The 16269-nt window shown below is 32.6% G+C and overlaps 1 protein-coding gene across 2 annotated transcripts; it reads left to right on the top strand.

The window, feature by feature from the left end:
• Positions 1-278: 278 nt before the first annotated feature.
• LOC128237155 (transient receptor potential cation channel subfamily A member 1 homolog) lies at positions 279-13713 on the top strand. Of its 2 annotated transcripts, none has more exons than XM_052952431.1 (20): positions 279-411; positions 745-847; positions 1121-1322; positions 2430-2625; positions 2907-3071; positions 3215-3303; positions 4486-4632; positions 4902-5022; positions 5309-5445; positions 5868-5986; positions 6108-6308; positions 6490-6519; positions 8039-8115; positions 9563-9732; positions 10014-10125; positions 10754-10885; positions 11795-11995; positions 12254-12490; positions 12584-12745; positions 13240-13713. In XM_052952431.1, the coding sequence occupies exons 1-20, from the start codon at positions 367-369 to the stop codon at positions 13390-13392; spliced, it is 2799 nt and encodes a 932-aa protein (XP_052808391.1). In that variant the 5' UTR covers positions 279-366; the 3' UTR covers positions 13393-13713. The 2 variants fall into 2 exon arrangements, with proteins under 2 accessions (XP_052808391.1, XP_052808392.1); XM_052952432.1 differs by having other exon boundaries at positions 1133-1322.
• Positions 13714-16269: the final 2556 nt, after the last annotated feature.

A 16269-nucleotide genomic window follows, 5' to 3' on the forward strand; every position in this document is an offset into this window, starting at 1 on the left:
AACCGAAATCGAAGTATTCTGAAGGCAACATGTCAGATCATAGCCCTAGATAGAACAAACATATATGACCCATACTATGATTAAAGCTTTTGAATCATAGCCTAAGATTTGATTTATTAAGGCTTATCGATACCAACTTTATAGCAAAAATATTAAGTAATATTGAGTCCAACTATATGAAGTATTCTGAAGGATACTTAAGTTCACATTTGGGATACTCGAAAGATATCGCTGTAGTGTCTATCCCTATTCATTAGACGTGTCATACTAGGCAGAAACAGAAGAAATATTGTTGAATATATTTTAAATAATGCAGAAGTGACTGATAAAGATGAAAATAAAAGCACAGCTCTTCACATTGCTGTAATGAAGGGCAACGTCGAAGCCGCCGAACTGCTGTTGAAGTCTGAGGTTCAATATAAATGTTCATATTATAATTAAATTGAAACTGAAATAAGAAAACAGCATATGCAGTATGAAAGACACACCATGTATATAAAATAAAATAGTTCTGCCTTTAAGGTTCACAGATAAAACGAAAGAAGGCGTATGAATACTTCAAATGCTTTAAAATACTTGAAATTTAATAAAGATATCAATACATGCAGATAAATAGATGAGAAGGTCTGACTAAACAAGGCTTTGTAGTTTCTGTTAAAATACTTTCATGTTATAATGAATGATATATTATGATAATTATATGCTATAATGTAATGATAAAATAATTATACTCCCTTTTGGTAGAAAATTGACGTGGATTGCGAAGATGAAGATGGAAACACGCCGCTTATGCTTGCATCAAAATACGGGAATGAAGAATTGATGGATCTTTTGATCGTCGAAAATAGTGAATTTATAGCAATATTTTTACTGTACAAAAACAAAATAATATTTAAGCATAATACTAAACGAGATACTAGCTGGCGGTTGTTCACGTATAAGCTGTGTCTTTTGAGGATGTTATCGCCTTAACAGTAAATGTTATCACGTCAAAAACAACATAATTATTATGTGCATTGTTTTAACGTATAAGTAAATGGCTTATTCAGATAATCTGATTAGGTTTAGTTATAAATCGAACGTACTTTGCATCAGCCAATACACGTACTCTTTTTTGCAGAGTGCAAAATAGATCATAATAATAAAAATGGAATGACCGCCCTTCACTATGCTGCTTTGTATGGGAAGACAAATGCTGTTGTAAAGCTTCTTCGGCATGGACCAAAGCAATTGGCAAACAAAGTTACAAGAAACAAGAAAACAGCATTTCATTTAGCATGTGAAAACAACAACTTAGAATGTGCAAAAGAGCTTCAGGCTGGGTATGCTTATGATTAAATTATGAATGTTTAAAACTAAAACATATTGTTTAAATCGATATTACAAGAACTCTAAAAACATGCACGGATAGACCGACGTAATCTTCTGGATTGTAAAGGTGCCATTATTGAAGAAACTATTTCTCTTTATAGGTCAATTTAATAGGCAAATGGCAACAAACATCATGTTAATTCTAGAGAATGTCTGAACTCATCTTGTTGAATTGTGATTAAGAGTTACACTATTAAGCGTTTCAAATGAGCAAAAAGATCAGTTCTGTAGAATTCATTTAATATATTTGGCACTACGTTTGTAGACATTCTCAAATTTGAGCAAATCATTTAATAAGCGTTATCCTTGAAAATCATATACTTATGTTTAAGTTCGTTTTACCTACTGTTCCAATGTAATATTAATTCCTCTTTAAGATGATATTGGTGTTCCTGCTTTGCTATTTAGTTCCTAGTTAAAATTTATATAAAAAACCAACAGAAACAAGTCTAGTTGTCGAAAGTTTAAATATAAACCGCATTCAATGGCACAGTTTCAACGCCAATAACACACTAGTAGAACACAAACACAAAAAAATCACAAACCAGAACTTTGGAACAAAAAACACAACTCCACAGACAACACACAACATATATACTATTTCAAACTGCGGTGTCTTATCAAGGATTGTAAAGAACCGCACTAGAATGCTCAGTAAAATCTATTTTACCGGGAGTTTAAACTAGTTTGTGTGCACAACCTAACTCTTATACCAACAATTTCGAATACAGTAAAAACGTAAATGGTAAAACTAATCAAAGTATGCATTAACTTTAGGAAACTTAAGAATAAAACGAATAGTAATAAAACTATAAGGTCAACCCCAAGTACGTCTATGATAAGATATCCCAACTCTTTCTGCAGTCAAAGCAATACAATTCAGAGTACCTAATGCAAAACTTTTAAAAATATGATGCAGTGATTGTTTAAAGTTATAAACATCCCACACTGTCTGCCTAAGCAAATGCAATGTTTAAAATTATATGATCATACAGTTCAATTTTCTGTAGTTTTTCATATACTATCAATAATAAAAAGCAAGTCGTTTCCCTTTCTAGAAAGTGTGCACAAGAAACACGGGATGCACCGGATGCAAACGGGTTCACCCCCTTCATGCACGCAGTCGCTAAAGGTTTCGAGAAATTAGTTTATTACCTGATGGATTGTGGTGACATAGATCCGTGCGTTCGGCTGGGAGACGGGAGGAATATTCTACATATTGTTGCCGAAAAAAACAGATCAACTGTTCTTAAGGTAAAACTAATTTTCTTATTTAAAATGGCATGTGCTTAAGAGAAAAAACAACATATTGTGTGGTCTAGGGTAATGTAGAAATTCTCTACATAAAACCAACTTATCAGTTCATTATATTTTCTGATCACGTATGTATTGTTAATACTTTCGAGTTAAATGTGTGTAGGTATTTGATTAAATTAGACCCACTTACTAATAGCAGAAAGTTAATGGAATGATGTAATTTGATGCTGTTATGAGGAAATGCTTGTGCTTATGCTTTTGTGTGTTGTTTTATTCAGATTTTATTAGACAAAACATCCAACAATACGTTACAAAGGGAAAGAACTGCCCAAATGTCTTCTATAAACAAAATTCAGAAGTTATTGAACGCACAGGATAACGAAAGCAACAAATCGACGCCCCTGCATACAGCAAGTCAATTTGGACACGTGAAAGTTTTTGAAGTAGGAAACAATAAATGTAGTTTTGTTAATATATATTATATTATATGATTTTATACATTATATATAATAACAGATATGAAAGCATACAAGTTTTTATTTGAATCATATGTTATTCCTTAATATCATTAATACATTGTTCGCAGATACTTCTTAAGTATGGTGCAAATCCTTTTCTCCCAGACGCGTACATGAAAACTCCGCTACATATTGCGAGTGAAAAAGGTTTTACAAGGCAAGATGTTTCGATCATAATCTTTATTCATATTGGGTTTGGATTTATTTAGATCCATTGTTGCGTTTATTGTAAGTCACTTAATCAAGTGTTCCTGAATGCCAAGTGTATTGTTTCAGGAGTCGCTTGCTTCTTATACAATCATACATACATTGTAGACAACATATTTATATACATGCTGTTAGAGTGTTTTTCATCTAGAGTTCCTTTCTATTGATAATAGTTACGTATGTAGCATTGTCTACGCCTTATATATAGATGTCTATTTACAGCAAAATCGCTACATCACATTGCTCTAAAGAAAAACTGTTTGTAGCAGCCCTTTCTAATTAGTAAATTTTTGTACTAGCCTGGATAGGGTCTATGGTTGAAACCTTCTATTAAGTGGTATTCTGGAGTGCAACACGATCAAGAAAACTCGAACTCACTTTTGCAATTTATAATTTTTAAGTTCATTCACCTAAAGATAGTAGCGGTTAAGAAACATGACAAATTGACTGATACATTACTATCGTAACTAGTCAGTAAACCTTGCTGAATATTATGATAACGTTAGATCATTCTAGCGGTCTTTCTTAAATAATTCAGACAAAATAAACATACAAGTATAACAATACAAAAGCTAACACTATGTTTATACAATGCAACAGATCACACCAATAGCACAAAATACATGACAACAACATGCCATTTATCTTACCAATTTGTGGAATTTAATGTCTTACACACTGTACCCTGTGCTATCACATCATGCTCTGGTAGACCTGCTGTAAATTATCGGTGCAAATATTAAAATTACTGTGGTAGAAATGCAAGATAAGTTGTTGCCATTTCAAGGGTCTCGAAGAAAAATGTTGCACAAACCAAAATGTGTCGTCCGACACTTTTTTGTACAAAACATGCAATTAAACAACCCATTGCAATCAATATAATTCCTGAAAATGAACTTTAATAAACAATATACCAAAGCAGGCTTTCTAGCTTAAGCAGTTTTTATATTCATAATGTAAATTTATACAAATCAATAATTTTCGAAAATGGACGTTTGGATTTTGCCTGGCTTGGATCATGTGACAGAATTCAACTACGAGAAAACAAAGCAAGAAAGGTTTACAAACAACTATTAGTTTTGACACAAATCTGACACTGCTACATGTTTATAAGACAAAATTTAAATTACAGCATCATAGAAAACATGGCGCTACAAAACCATGAGTTTCTAAACAAAACAGACGTGAATGGTGACACTGTGTATCATTTAGCGGCAAAAGAAGGACATGCTAGACTGCTCGATGTCCTACTTCGTGAGGATAAAGAAAACAATTTCAGGCAAGCATATTTATCAGTCAACATTAACTATTGGAAACGTAAGTACGTTTGAAAAATATGTATTCACAGTTAGTTTAAAAATAATTGTTTTCTCCGATTCTGTTTAAGCAAATAAAATTTCATTTTGTGACATGCTTGATTCATTAATTATTATAATAACTAAGTGCTAAACTCAGTTAGCCTGTATCTTGTTTTATGGTTACATACAAATAAAGCATACACGCTGTTTATCACATACTTTAAATTCATATTTTTTTTTATTGTTTTAGCAAAGTAAAGAATAAGACAGGGTGTACCTCACTTTGGCTTGCGGCCGCCTCTGGGCATCTGAAATGCGTGGAGCATTTGAGTACTCAAACCGATTTAATCGACATGGCGAACGAAAATAAGGTAAGACAAATTTGAAATTGGTTATTTTCATTCGTATGGAGTTCCTCTTTGTCTTTCCTTCTTTTTCCATGCGCGTGTGTCCCCCGTATACAAATCAAAAGGTCGTCTTCAAATGGAACATCAATTCAATGTTCTCTTTCACTGAAAAAATAGTTTACATATTTTAGGCAACCTTTCAGATTATAGTCAAACCTATGTCAAGGGATTGATTTTCGTTGATATGTTTGAGCACTGTGAAGGCGTTGTGAAATAATTGATTGATAATTAATTGTTTTGAAATTTACAGCTTACACCTTTGATGGTAGCTAGCAAAAACGGACATGCTGACGTTGTGGAATACATGATATTGAAACAAAGCAACGTTTCTCTATTGGATGAAAAGGGTCACAATTGCTTAGAAATCGCTATACTCAATCGCCATGAGTGAGTCTTATAAAATTATATATATCATGCAGTACCAAAAGAGTATCGAATCGGGACTATGCGGTTTCATTTAACGATTGTTTTAAGACTTTGTCAAACCGATTATGATAAAAATATCATATAAATTTATAATAAGTTGTGTACCAATAATTGTTCTATGACATTTAATTCTAAAGGTCTCACGTCATCGGCATAGTACGTTTACCTCTTTATAATTTTGTCCATTTCAAAGATTTAAATAGTGGTCGCCACTTTAAATTTGTGTCATTTTTAATTATAATTTAAAAAAAATGAAATTACAGGGTCACGATCAATGTAATTATTTGTCAATTGCGCGTTGAATAAGTATGTACATTTTGTAATTGCTAAATTTAAACTATCAAATGCAAACTAATTTAGTTATGTTAATAATATGTTTGTAGGTCTGTTGCAATGACAATTATTGAATCAAACCAGTGGGAGAAAGCTCTTAGGAACTACACAAAAGACGACGACGGAATGGAATGTACGCCGTTTAGAAAACTAGTTCGGCATATGCCTGGTAAGCTAATGAGTTGATTGATTTTTTTAAAAATCATTTCTCCTGAAAAAATGGAATTCAAATGTTAAATATTTATTTGAAAGATGTTAGCTTAAAATGTGCGACGATACCATTTTTACAGATACTGCAAAGGCATCTTTGGATAGATGTATTTATGCATCCGCTGAAGAAAATGGCACCAAAAGACAAAAAAAAGATAATGCATGCAAAAATGAGAGGAAAATTAAACGTATAGAATACCTGGCTCGATTCAACTTCGAATTTATTGACGATCTATATTTCATAAAAGAATGGAGCGATCAAAGTAGTTTTAGAACTCGCGGTAGGACATTTATGTTGATTTTTCAACATACAATATTCATAGTGATTGGGATTCGGGTGACTGATTCGAATGCTGTGTGTAGTTATTAAAGCCCACAGTTTATATATATTATAAATTAAAAATCAAATCACCATAAAATAACGAATGACTTAATATAAATAATATAATATTTTCCCCACAGACATGGAGGCAACAAAAACGCAATACAGCTGTACGTATGCCATTTTTTATTTGTTTATCATTTTATATATGTGCGCCTAAACATTAAAACACATATTATAATAGAGATATTTTATTCAAAGTTCATCTCGATAGTATTTAATCGCTCTATATCCATTAAAAGCCTAACTGTAAAAACGTTCTTCAGTCGAAAATTAAATGGTGGCAAGGTTTTAATTTGCATAAAACGTGTCTTTTTGTATTTGAAAATGATTTTTATGGAAAATAGATTTCATGTTGATCTCAACTCTTTGCGACGACATTAATTGACTTGATTTTATGCCACTTATACCAGCTTTGTTTGAGTTTCCAAATAGTGCTCTTATGATCTTACTCTGAAATAGAAATGAATGTTTTAAAATTGATTTTTTTTCCGATATTAAAATGTTGTCCTCAACACGCTTTTCTATTGAGGTGAGCGAGCGTTGCAGTCCGCAAATGGTTTTCTTGAAGATAGAAAGTTATCTTTTAACCGTTTTCGATTGTTGATTCTGCAGCATTTATAAAATATTTGTCGTTATGTTTTCGAATTATTTCGTTTTATATCTCGAAGAATACATTTTTATTCTATTTTCATTGCGTTTTATCTACTGTTATTTTCATTATTATTCTATATAAAGACATAGTTTTAAAACCTTTCTTATGCAAGCTATAGTAGATGGTTGTATAAGAGTGACTTTATCGTAGCTTTTAAGAGCTAGCACTGTTTCTCCGGATTATTTTATTTGCAGGTGATGTTTATACCGCGGTCGTTGAGTACTTAAAATTATTTATCAGTTAATGTGTAATTTGTTACATTATTCTTTATTGCTTTCAAGTTGATGAGGCTAATAATTTTATTCTTGTATTCATTGAAGATGTTGCGACAAGTGGAAAATTACAGTCGTACAAACTAATTGAAACCCCCAGGGATTTATTGACCCTTTAAAGGCGGTACCCCAATATTTATCAGTATACTGCTTGTTGCATTCTTTTTTCTGTCTCCCGGTCTCCGTTTACTGCCATATACTCGAACTGTGAATACCTTGTTTATAAATACCATAAACTAGTTTAAGCACCCAGAAGTCTCGTGTTCTAGTGAACTATTGTTACACTGACCGTACCAAGGCGGTTACCCAATCATTTATCGGTATGTTAATTTGATGCTGGTGTGGTCTCGTTGGGGTGTTTGTATTTATGTGTGTTGTGTTTATACTTTTATACTTTTGTGTCCCTTTCCCTTGTCGTTTGGGTCCTCGCCTTGTGCCACGGTTTCTTATGTTCTACTTCTAGACTTGTCACTGTAATACCAATATTTGACAGCATGTAAACAATTCAATGGAAATTTCTAAGACAACACGTCGAAACAAGTTTACAATTTAACTATAAGCAAGGATATTTGACATCTTTCCAGCTTGAAAGAGACGAAAATACAATACTGTTAATAAAATATAGTTTGTTGAAGTGCGTTTATTAATGGTTTTATGCTGTAAAAACTGATGCATTAAACACACGACTTGTTTATTGCTCAGATAAGAGGACGGATACACCAGAGGCTTATGAAAATGATGCAGATTTATTCAAAGTTCAACACCCAATGATAATTATGGTAAGGTCTAAAACATAAATGAATTGCATTTTGATTATTATTGGTTTTAACCAGATGACAAACATATTTAACCTAGCATAACAAAACACCGCAAACCTTTGTAGGCATAAAAACTTGTTTGACATCATTTTGGTCAAACCGCTTGTGTGTCCTTAAAATCATCCCACTTTTACCCGATTAGAACGCAGTAAAGTAACCTTGTATGTATGGGTTTACTTGATTTAAAAAAGGTGATTGACAATGTTGGTCACTCACATTTCTTGAAATTTGGAGGTATTTAGTTTTGTTCATATCTATCTAATAAATATAATTCAGCAATCATAGTACCTCATACAACCAAATATGTGGTAGAACTGTGGTATGCAACTGCGGAAGATTAACCAATCGTGAGTGGCTGGCTAATTGATTATAACCTTATTATATGCAAAACTGGACTCAATTTCTCGAAACTGCTTAAGTCTCTCATAACAAGTGCTCTATATTTTTTTTTCTATAATATGCATTATATTTACTTCTTGAAGATTTTTTAGACGTTACATAAGAATTATCTTTATGATAATCAATATGAACCATTTTTTATTTATCAAAATTGATTTTAAGTATGTATTTTGACAAATTGAAAAAAGCTACTTAAGCCCGGTAAGCTTAAGAAGTTTCGAGAAATTGGGGCCTGAGTCTTTAGTGTTGGGTTCATATTTGAAGCTTTGATCAGTCATTTGAAACTATATGTTATTCAAGAGGCATTCGTTTAAAGTTATATGTAAGTTATCTTCGAGGAGCTTTAGATCAGCATTCATCTAGCAAAACTATGACAACATCTGATATTGAAGAAGCTAGTGCTTGGCTATTTTTCTTTATATACTATTTATTAATGTCATGCAAGGAAATTACTTTCCACAAATCTTATCAATTGTCGCTTCGATTTAAGCCTGTTCATTTTTAATCTACGAACAGATTTAGCCAAACCTTTACCACTTTTTGCATGTGCTTTTGAAAAGAGTTTGTCAGGTAGCATTGTGCCTACAAGTGAAAATGTTGGGCCTTTATATATGGCAGGGTAGTTTTACCTCGGATGGATTTTACTCTTGCAATAAAAGCTTCAGTTATCCATCACAATGATGAAATCTGCTGGCCCAAAGAGTTTGTATATGTTGGAAATTGACTGTTTAGGTTAGGAATGTAGACCCTGGTTTTCAAGTTGGAATTAAAATGATGCAATTCTAAACTTTTTTTTAAAAATAGAATGTCCTACACGTAGTTCACATAAGATTTATTTTGAATTAAGGTATGCACATGTTGGATAATATTCTTATGCTACATTTCTGATTAAGAAATGCTTAAATATCTGAGATGTACACATGCTGTACTCCCTTTATTTCTATAACTGAGTAGTGTATTGATAAATATGTGCATCATTCCGAACTATATTTTTCTTTCTACTTTCTAGTCTGAAGCAGGACTGTTGAATTTACTCGTCCATCCAGTTGTGAAGGGCCTTCGTCAGCATAAATGGAGCAGATTCGCAAAGAGTTATTACTACGTCTTCTTCGTTATCTATGCGCTCTATTTGTCGTTTTTGACTACATATGTTGTTATGACGCCACCCCCATTTGCAATGTATGTTTTTTAACTACGAACGAACATCTTTTGCTCTATTTCGGGTAAAATATGAAAAAGTGGACTTGTCAACTATGTGTTCAAGTTGTTGCAATCATGGGATACTATAATGTAAGAAAATATTGCCTTCGATTTTTAAGGTTCGTTGATAACATCATGTTATCTACATAGATAGGCCTATTATAAAAATCTTTATTATAGTTCCTATTTAACGTTACAACGATTTAGGCAAACATTCACAAAACAAGAAACATGAAATGTGTGTGTTCTTTTACTTGTAGAAACCAATCGAGCTGTGAGGAATATTTTGATACTGGGTATAGAAGGCCACTTGCATTACACGTGGTCAAAACCTTTCTGTACGTTCTAACAAGTATCAACGTCTTCAAAGAGGTTTGTTGTTGGAGTGTTGTGGTATTTTCGAAAAAAGGCAGTTTTATGCACGCAAATAAAAAAAAACTTTAGGAAAACCTTTTTTTTTTTTGATAATAAAGGAAATTAAAACATACGTCATTATTTATCACGCAACGAAAAAGACCCAACATTAATGTCCGAAAACCGAAATTGACTGGCAGGCAAAAAAGAGGATTCTGTAAAATATGGTAAAATTCGTAATTGCTTTGAAATATCCAAAACAATAACAGGAATAGACTGAAGTCCTAATTTATAAAACATCTTATGAATATGCTGACTTGTAATTTACCTTGTGAAAGAACAATTTTGAAAGTTTTTGCTCAATTAATGTTGAAACTTCACATACACCATGATAACATGTTTATATTAAATAACCATAATATTCTTTATATACATTTTAAATCATTACATTACATTAGATACATACTAGCGTTTTAAATGTACTAGGTTTTTTTTAGGTTTTTACTTCTCTCATTGATATTTTCATTTTAATTTATTTCCTTCATTTAAGACCGATGCTATTTGGCAATCATAAGTTGAAATGTCATTCCCTTTATTAGAATCAATTTGTTAAAAGCTTGAAACTATATAAATTTATAATTTGCAGCTGATACAACTATTCATGCGACGTTTGAACTATTTCAATTTCGTTAACATCATGGAAATAATTATTTTCGTTACCAGTTTCTTATTTGTGATCGATTTTGACGGATGCCAATATTACACCAATTACAGATACGTATGTTTTCAAATTAGTGTTTTGCTAACTGATGATTATATGATAGAGATAACATATATTGTCCAAGTAATGTCACGTATCATTCTATTTCACGTGGTTTTGCTTAAATAGTAAAACGTTATATGGACTTCATAAGCATTTGTCAATATCCCTGTCACATTGTCACACCTTTCCTCCTAACATGACGTGATATACAACGAGAAATGTCTCGTCTGGTATCACCGAGAACGCCACAAAACGTCTTATAACAGCTTGAACAAAACATTTGTATGGTGTTCTAAGAATATAAGCGATATATTAGGGGCAATAAAGATGCAAGTCTTTTACGATTTCTCGTGAATGGCTCGACATTAGTACAAAACTCCTTTGGTTCCTTTTTGACATGTTTTCGGAAAAGCACAACTATATAACGGTTTTGTATGCTATGCATAGATTTATTGCGGGAATGTTCGAATATTAAAGAGTCTTTAAGAATATGGTTTAATGTACTGTGTGTCTGTTCAAGTTTAGGGGATATTTCGGATATGGCTCAATCTACAATCTCCTAGTGCATTTTTACAAATCGGTTTCAATATAGTATCTCGATTCCTTTGAATTCATATAAATGATTGGAAATATAGCAGCTCAACTCATTGGTAAATAGAGATTATCTATGCTTCACGTATTCGATACTGGTAAGACACTCACTCAGTGTCATAAAGATATCGAACACACTATATGAAACTCTTGATAGGACTGCCAGATACCTTGTGAGAAACGGCAATGCTAGTTCACAAACCAAAAAACTCGTTTGCACTCGTAGCAAAAGTTGTGACAGTATGGCAGGGAATAACTGATACAAAATTTCGTTACATTAATTGAGCAATTGCTAACGGAATAATGTATATAATAATTTTGTACCGTTTTAAGACTTTTCAATGGAATCTTGGTGCAGTTTCCATTCTACTGTCTTGGTTTGGAATTGTCATGTATCTGCAAAAATGGCCAGATATCGGAATTTATGTTGTTATGTTTAACAACATTTTGAGGACCTTAGTGAAGTTCTTCATCGTTTTCGTGCTTTTCATTGTTGGATTTGGGCTTGGTTTCTTTTGTTTACTTCAAAACCAAGTAAGTCACTTGATGATATAACAAAACTATGCCAGCGAATATGCCAGCGTAGCATTCCTATGAGTAAATAGCGATTATATAGTTGCATGGCTCACCGATATCCTTCAATACATTTGTGTGCTACGATGATCACATATACATGTAGTCTTTTATGTCTTAGAAACACTTGAAAGTAATAATACCGATTAAAATCCAGTATTAAACAAGCTAAATCACTGAACTGTTTTCTTTCGCCAAACCTTTATATCCTGATTTTAGACTCCATTTTCAACCGCTCCCTACGCTATCCTTCGAACCACCGTCATGATGATCGGCGAACTGGATTTTAACGCTGTCTTCCATGACGACGTGGTCCATTACTGGATCACATATGTATTTTTCTGTATATTCCTGATTGTGATGACCATTGTAATAATGAACCTGATGATTGGTCTTGCAATTGATGACATCAAAGCTGTACAAGACCATGCTACACTCAAAGGCATACAAATGAAGGTAGGTTTATCGTTCCAAAGGTTTAATGTTTCAGTACAAGTTGCTTTTCTTTGTATTTATTCACATTGATTACTCTACTGTGTTCCCATTTAGGTGAAGCTTGTTCTTGACGTTGAGAGGCTTTTGCTGAGTGTTTCCAAATATCGTTTAGGGGGTTATTGGATTTGGCCACCAGGATGGTACATCGATGTTTACGTGAAACGGTTCAAAAGTGCAGAATATATGAAAATCGCCCTTTCAAAAGATGCAGATAAGGTTTGGTTATTGTGTATTCTTGAACCGTACTTTGGGGCTTGATTACTATGCTAATGATTCATACTGTGATATATCTGTTTTAAAAGGAAGACAACAACAAATAGTTTTAACTAGGTATCCTAAACTGTCACAAAAATAAACAATAAAAAAGAACAACATTGATAGTCTTGAAATTAAACGAATGTGTATTGATTTCAGTGTTAATTGCGATTAAATTCTTTAACACTAACCTTAATATCATTTTTGTTATTTCAAATCCATTCAGTATTGATAATGCAAATCCCTTACAAGCTTTTGGGTGTTTAAAACATTCAATATAATATTCCGGACGCGGATTAGTGCTTAATCTATAGCACAGGCACAAAAGTCTAAAAATCGATTTTTTTTATTTCGTATTAACAGACAACTGTCCGTTCAATAGTTTCAGAAATTTTGAATTCTTTAAAAAAGACATTCAACTTCAATACGTTTAAATGGCTTATACTTTGTTTCAGTATGAGAATCAAGTCGAAGTCAACCAGCACAAGATGATGCATAAACAGAAAACGCTTAAGAAAGCAATGAAGACAATGAAAATAGAAATGGACAAACAGGGTGTTCTGCTCGAGGAAATCAAGCGAAAATTATTCGAAGAAACCAAAACTTAGTGAAAATGTTTGCCAATTGCACTGCAACACATTTTACATGACTAATTCAAGAAAAAGTTTAATTCAAGGGGCACTGAAGTTATCTGAAAAAATATCACTTTGGCAAGCAACAATTGTGTTTCAAGTCTAATGTATGAAGTTCGATTACATAGATTTAATGTATTCTCAATAAAGTAGTTTTTCACACCGACTTATCAAATTCCTACTAAACTGTGTGTTCGTTTAAGAAATGTTATCTTAAGGAATTTAGTAGAAATTGCAATTAATACCTGTTGCTGTGTTGAAATTGTTAAATATTGGAATAAAACAATACTTTGTGAAGACTCGGTGCTGAAAAAATATATCTATATAACACACCATGATGATTATTGCTAGAGAACAGAATGGAGTATAAGTATTTGCAAGTAAATTATTTTGGCAATTCAAAAAGGACACTCAAATACATAACTATTTGATAACATAACATTACCAAATTATTCAAACCATGTAAAATGAGATGTACTTTTGAACTTATTTTCAGCAACTGTGATTTCAAATCACTTGGTGTCATGACATCAATAAACGAAGATCAACTTTCATCTCATAAGGTAGTAACATCGTGGTTTATGCAGCTTTCCTACAAATGAAACACGGTATCATTCATAAGAACTATTGTTTTTGATATTTATTTGTCCTTTTCGGTAAATATTTTTGTACTGATTATGGTTCTTATTGCGAGTAAGACTGCATCTTAAAAAAGCCGTAATGTTTTGAGTAAAAAATGGTAAGTTTGGTTTTAGCATATTCTATTGTTCTCCATTATAAAAATCAACACATACAAATTATAAATACACTTACAAACAAATAACACAAAATAAACAAATGGGTTATGATATAACCATATAACTGAAAGCCCTTTCCAGAAGGGTTCGAACTGAAGCGGCGATGGAATATTCCCAGTAAATTAATAACAAGTGTATGTCTGTTAAGAAATATGATTTATTTTATTCATATTCAAGAAATATGACTTAAATTTCATTTCCTAACACTAACAAATATAATACCTTGTACTTCGACATGATAGTAAATTGAATTTAACAAACGTGTTATTTTTGTGAGCTTGATACACGAGATTTCTACACGGTACCAAATGATCTTTAATACATTGAAATAAAACTATTTGTATTGTTTAAAATGAAATCATATAGAACGACACATTCAATGTCAACCTGGGATATCAGGTGTTTTAAAAGCTCCTTTACGAATCTGCGAATAATATACGCCAAGCATCGTGTTTAATTTACATCTTACAGAATTGTTAGGAAATCTCTTGCTCTTTATGATGATGTTTTTAACACTGAAATAAAGAAGTATAATTCAAGTAAAGTGTTACAAGATAGTAATACGTTAAGAAAAAATAAAGCAATATGAAGGATTTTTGTATTTTGAGGGTAAAGTCACCCTAACACCCTTAGTTCGTGTTTTTGTTGCATATTTCAAGCATTTATTTTCAACATTTTTGGAAGCCTGTGTACGCAGCTGCGTATATGTACATTCGCGCCTGCTCTATGTCCAAACTTTCCATTGAATTCAGATAGAATGTATTTTTTGTCAACGACTGTGCGCAATGTTCCATTCATATGTTCTTTCACGTGTATAAACGTATATTACATACGCCATATTACGCGAGCTTAAATTCCTGCTCAAATGGCCAAAACGTACTAATAACATTCAACACCAATCACAACAATGATGCAACAATTGGAATCCCTCTCAGAAATGTATACCAACTGACTGTATTGAGCCAGAATGTTCATACTTGGAAGGTCTACAACCTAGTAAGAGGAGACAAGAATACTTGACCAATCTTGGTTCATCAAAGAAAAGAACTGTACTGTAAAATATGCTACAAAATGTATCATAGTTCAAACCATACGAGAGTACTCCTTGGGCACAGTGGTAACGATGGATCATGTATGGGAAACTATATATAAGCCAGTTGCAAAAAAGCCTCAGTTTTAGTCAGTCAATGAGTGGCGACACAACCTATTTTAATAAATATGTTGGAAGAAACAAGAAAGTAAACGGTGAAAGAAAACGTAGGATACTGCCTGACAGTTACACTGCAATTGAGTATCTGTTGATCAATTGATCATCCTCTTCTTACAGAGAACTCAATTCCAAAACAAAAAATAATAATTCCAAAGCGAAAATCAAATATTATTTCGTCTCTCATCACAAACGGTTGATTGCGCACTACGTCATTGAAATATTTGTGAAATTATATCCAATTACATATACCTGCTGACGAGCTTATCGGTAAGTTATTGCTGCCAATTGAGGCTTAGACGAAGGGAAATATTTTACTATAATCAATTAGAAATCATTTAATCGCATTTAGTAGCTTTCTTTTCTGGTATTCCGAATTATATCCGTAGTACGGTAACATTTGTGGTGCTCAGTTTTTGTTCAATTCCGAGGAAACGTGTATCAGGTGTTGCAGTACATTAGGCAGCTACTTACACCCGGCGCCATGTCTATTTAAAAGGTTTAGTTTCGCAACAGCAGTTCCTTGTATTTTGCTAGAACAGTTAGTGGAAAGTGCAATGTATGAACATGCAAACATCTGCCCACTCCATCCAAGCCGCTAGTCTTAGATTTACATGGACTTGGGAATATGTGTAATTTAATGAGAACTATAAATTATGTTTCATTTAGTGCATGAATTTACTTTTGATATTTGATTCCACATACAATAAATCTAAACACTAACATGTTCTTTAAAATTAATATCATTAATATGTTATGTTATGATATAAACCAGTGCCATGTTGATAATTTGGAATCACATGAAAGTTGATTTGCGACATTGACTTTCTTGACAGCTGGACAAGTTGT

This window comes from Mya arenaria, chromosome 6, assembly GCF_026914265.1.
Source record: "Mya arenaria isolate MELC-2E11 chromosome 6, ASM2691426v1".
Classification (NCBI taxonomy): Eukaryota; Metazoa; Mollusca; class Bivalvia; order Myida; family Myidae; genus Mya; species Mya arenaria.